Below are 5,000 nucleotides of genomic sequence, written 5' to 3'. Positions count from 1 at the left end.
GGAGAGTTTAGCTAACACACACACACACACACACACACACACACACACACACACACACACACACACACACACACACACACACGCTCCTCAGCTTCACATTATCTTACATTCATTCCCCAGCGCTGTTAAACTCTCAGTACTGATTGTCCAGACCATATCGACTCATTTTCTAGAACAGCAAGTCTGACCGTATTTACAGCGTAATATCGTAACAATATAGGAACGTTTATCACGATAGACGCACCACGCGTTCGCCGGTCATCTAATTACACATTCAGAAAGGTGTCGAAGTTTTACGAAAAGCACGTAAAAACTTTCCGTAACGAGATGTTTACTGTGCAATTATGGAAGGAGTCTCCAGGGTCAGAGGTCGCAGGTAAAGCTGTAAAGTTTACACATACAGTTTACAGACTTGTCGTGCTTTACACGACACGGGGGGGGGGGGGGGGGGGGGGGGGGTGTTGAGAAAACACAGCATTACCTTCCAGGGCGTTAAATTTAACAAGAATAATAAATAAGTGCATCTTATTGTTCTTTTAATTATTAACAAAATGGTATTTCCTGTGGTATGAGGAATAAAGAACTTAGGTCATGATGTCATAAGGGGGGAAAAAAAAATCAACCTCGTTGTGGTAACAGGAACTCCACATCCCATCGCTGAAGATTTATTTCCCTATAACGTGTCCCAAAGTGTTATCCAAGTGAGACAGAATCCAATCTAAGGTTAAAAATCTCTCCTAAGGGAGGCTCGGTGGCTGTTTGCGGGATTTGATCTCACCGTTATCCGACCTCTAGAACAGACCCTTAAATGCCGAAGTGCTCCGTCCTCACTGCTTTAGCTTCCTGTTCCCTTTTGTCGTTTTGTTCCTGCTGTATTTATTTGGTTGCGATGGTTTTTGGGCCGACTCGGACGCTCTGACTGCCTGTACTGTATGTTTCAGCTGGCCGGCTGAAGAGGAAAGGTAGCGCCGTCTTTGCTCTCCTCTGTCAGTTTAACTGTGTGTGCAAACGCACACTCACAAGCTTTTATATATATATATATATGTATATGTATATACAGGTGCATCTCAAAAAATTCGAATATCGTGGAAAAGTTCATTTTTTTCCCCCCATAATTTAACTCAAAAAGTGGAACTTTCATATATTCGAGATTCATTACACACAAAGTGAAATGTTTCAAGCCTTTGTTTTGTTTTAATCTCGATGATCACGGCTCACGCAAATCAAACATCCCGTATCTCAGAATATCAGAGTGAAGAATTTATAATACAGAAATGTCGACCTTGTGAACAGTGTGTTAATTTATGCGCCGATACTCGGTCGGGGCTTTAAATCCTTTCGCAGGAATGACTGCGTCGGTGCGGCGTGGCGTGGAGGCGATCAGCGTGTGGCGCTGCTGAGGTGTTCTGAAGCCCAGGTCGCTTTGATAGCGGTCTTCAGCTCGTCTGTATCGTCGGGTCCGGTGTCTCTCGTAGATTCTCTGTGGGGTTCGGGTCAGGCGAGTCGGCTGGACGATCGAGCACAGTAACACCATGGTCAGTAAACCGGTTACTAGAAGTTTTGGCGCTGTGGGCAGGTGCCGAGTCCTGCTGGAAAAGGAAATCAGCATCTCCATAAAGCTCGTCAGCAGATGAAGCATGAAGTGATCTAAAATCTCCCGGTAGACGCTGCATCGACTCTCGACTCGAGAAAACACACTGGACCGACACCAGGAGATGACATGGCAACCCGAATCATCACCGACTGTGGAAACGTCACACTGGACTTCAAGCAGTTTGGATTCCGTTCCTCTCCAGACTCTGGGACCTTGATTTCCAAATCAAATCCGATATTGACTTCCACCTTCCCCGTGATTGACTTTGTGTGTACTGATCCAGACCGAGAGATTAAAGCCTCAGGAAACCTTCGCAGGTGTTTTGAGCTAATTCGCTGATTAGAGATCTTCTCATTATAAATTCTTTACTCTGATATTTTGAGATACCGGATGTTTGATGTTTGAAACAAAAACACTTCAAACATTTATGTAACGAATCTAGAATATATGAAAGCTCCACTTTTGGAATTAAATTACGGGGGGGGGGGGGGGGGGGGGGGAGAGAAAAGCTTTTCGATGATATTCTAATTTTTTTAGATGCGCCTGTGTGTGTGTGTGTGTGTGTGTGTGTGTGTGTGTGTGTGTGTGTTTGCTGTACAGCTCCTTCTCTCTCCTCCAAAGTCTGACAGTCTCACCCTAACTCCTTACACGATGTGTGTTCACTGAATTGCTCTTTTATTATGTTCACCTTCCATATAAGTGTACAAGTACTGACTGTTAAGCGAGGAGTCGATCTAAATTCTTGTGAGAATGAGACCTTGGGTGCGTCTCAATCGGCTGCCTGGCTCCCTCACGCGAGGTCGGTCTCTGTCACAGTGCTCCAAGCAGGATCGCAGGCTCACTAGTGGATTTATTAAAATCGTTAAACACTTTAAAGTCATTTAGACTCAAACAAACCGTGTACAGAACGTCGAATCAAATAGAAAACCGTTAAACGTGAGTGATCATTTCAGAGCCGCAACAACGGTGACAAGCTACTTACGCTTGTAGACGAAGTTGCCTGAGAGTTCGGCCGCCTTTTTTTTTTTCGAGCTTCAGAAAACATGCCGTCATTTCCAGTAACACACACACACACACACACCAATGGTAGCAGAGCTGCCTTACACGGCGCTAACTTGCCATCGGGAGCAACTTGGGGTTCGGTGTCTCGCCCAAGGACACTTCGGCATGTGGAGTCACGTGGGCCGGGAATCGAACCGCCGACCCTACGATTAGTGCACAACCCACCACAAGTTAGCGCCTTGCATGGCAGCTCTGCTCAGTGGTGTGTGAGTGTGTGAATGGGTGATATCGTTGCATAAGAGGATTGGGAGAACTAACTATCTTAAGTATTAGGGAAGAAATGACATTGACCTGACAAATGAGGTTATTAGATGTATTTTACAAATATAAACGTCTGTAGGATCTTATACAATCGCGTTTTGTATTTTCAATACGTGGATCAGAAATATTGCCTGTCTCTGTACATGACCTAAACAAGACGGTCCATAGACGAACAGGGTATTGAGGGGGTGCCAATACTTTGTCCACCGCTAAACATGCCTTACAGTCTGTGATTGTACACCTACAAAGTGACCTTGATGCTTAGTGGACCTAATAAATTGTCATTTCAGTGCGTGTGTGTGGAGGACTGTGTTTTCACTGCCTCGTCTTCCTAGTGCTTAGAACCCTAGCGAATGCTGGTTCTCCTAAATGAAATCCACGCTAACGGCATGCTCACTCCAACTGAATGGACTCTGGAGGAGACAGTGCACCATACTCACCGTGTGTGTGTGTGTGTGTGTGTGTGGGATTACATGGTGGTGACAGGTGTTGACCCAAGTGTCATGTCTGTGTGCCTCTATACAGTTAGGTGTGTAGGCTTTGGTGCTTATGTACGTAACACCTTTGACCTTTGACTCCATGACACTTGTTCCTTAGCTCTGACCCCGTCGGCTCCGCTGGCCCTCATGCCTCCTCCTCCTGCGAGCCCACACACCTCCACCGTGTCCAAACTCCAGATGCAGCTCCACCTACACGAGCTCAAGCAGAATGCCACTGACCTGCGCAAGCAGCTCGCCCAGCTCCGGAAGATGCAGGTGACACACACACACACACACACACACACACACACACACACACACACACACACACACATGCACATCACTCTCTGCGTTTGTACTCGTAATGTTCGTCTAGTTTGTCTACAATCTAGTTAAACAATTTAGTCATTTCCAACGAGTCACTAAGGTGAATGAGTCATTTAGGTGAACGATTCAGAATCTGAGTCGTTCATATAGTCTGGTTGTTGCTGGAGGGCTTCACATTTATTCTCACTGACTAACAGCATAGAACTAACAGATGGAGAACTGACTGAACATATCCACTGAGACAAAAGTATACCTGAAAGGGATTTAACATCCAAGATTCCTGAAACAGATTCATGGTCACGAACCAAATGACTCAATTTGTCAATTTGATTCACACGTTGAACTCGGATGAGACGTTCCAAGAACTCACTGGTATAGGGTTTTGTTTTTTTTCTTTCTAGTATATGGAAGGAGTCTCCAGTGCCAGCATTTTGTAAGAGGTGCTGTAGCTGTCTGTGTTGGTAAATTGATATGGAATAAGAGGAATAAAACACTTCGGGTCACCGTGTTATTTTAAAAAGAATCACCTGTGGGTGAAATTTCACATTCGGCCGCATCATGCCACGTTGTCATTGATCATTTTCCTGTAACAGCACACCGCCAGGTGGTTCATTCCTTACTTTTAATGCTTTACTAAAGCTTTGGCCTCGCTAGCACAGGGCAGAAGTGTTGGGAAAATCTGAAGAAAATCAATCTGAAACAGGTCTGGAACGCTTCTGACACATTGAGGTCTTTCTGAACCCGAGAGTCTCTGCAAGCTTAAAAAGAAATCAGTGATCAGTGCTTGGGCTTCTCGAGATGCAGAACCGTCATCCCAAAACTACGGGCATCTCTGTCAAGCCTCGTCAAAAACGGATAAAACGCACGGACGGAACAAGCAGGAGGGATGTTCGACCACACACTGAGAGTTTCCGACAGTAATTGAAACAATAAAAATGATTTATTTTGAAATTGTGGGTGGAAGCAGGGTGGGGGTTAATTTTGTATTGTTTTGCTGTCTCTTCGGGGACGTAATGTCCTCATGGCCCTGTGGAGGAGTTGTGATGACAAGCAAGAATCTCGGTGTAAAGGATAGATTTTGGTTTGGATGACTCAGTATTTTAATATTTACTGTGTGCTTGGATAGAGATGGAATATCTGTGTCAGTTCAGCACTCCAACTATCTGCATCTGTATCTGGATTTAAACTGGAAGTGGGCGTGGCCTAAACCCACAAGGCCTTTGGGTGAAAAAAAAACACACACACACACACACACACACAAAAAAAACTCAAAACAA

General features: G+C 45.0%; 1 protein-coding gene across 2 annotated transcripts in view; it reads left to right on the top strand.

The window, feature by feature from the left end:
* Nucleotides 1-5,000, top strand: part of srcin1a (SRC kinase signaling inhibitor 1a) — a 65,730-nt gene that overhangs the window by 34,449 nt on the left and 26,281 nt on the right. For both annotated transcript variants that reach the window (XM_047162025.2, XM_047162022.2), the window contains exon 8: nt 3,515-3,672. In XM_047162025.2, the coding sequence (XP_047017981.2) occupies nt 3,515-3,672 (158 nt within the window). The remainder of the gene's footprint in view (nt 1-3,514; nt 3,673-5,000) is intronic.

This window comes from Ictalurus punctatus, chromosome 2 (assembly GCF_001660625.3).
Source record: "Ictalurus punctatus breed USDA103 chromosome 2, Coco_2.0, whole genome shotgun sequence".
Lineage (NCBI taxonomy): Eukaryota > Metazoa > Chordata > Actinopteri > Siluriformes > Ictaluridae > Ictalurus > Ictalurus punctatus.
This window is presented reverse-complemented; position numbering and strand designations above follow the sequence as displayed.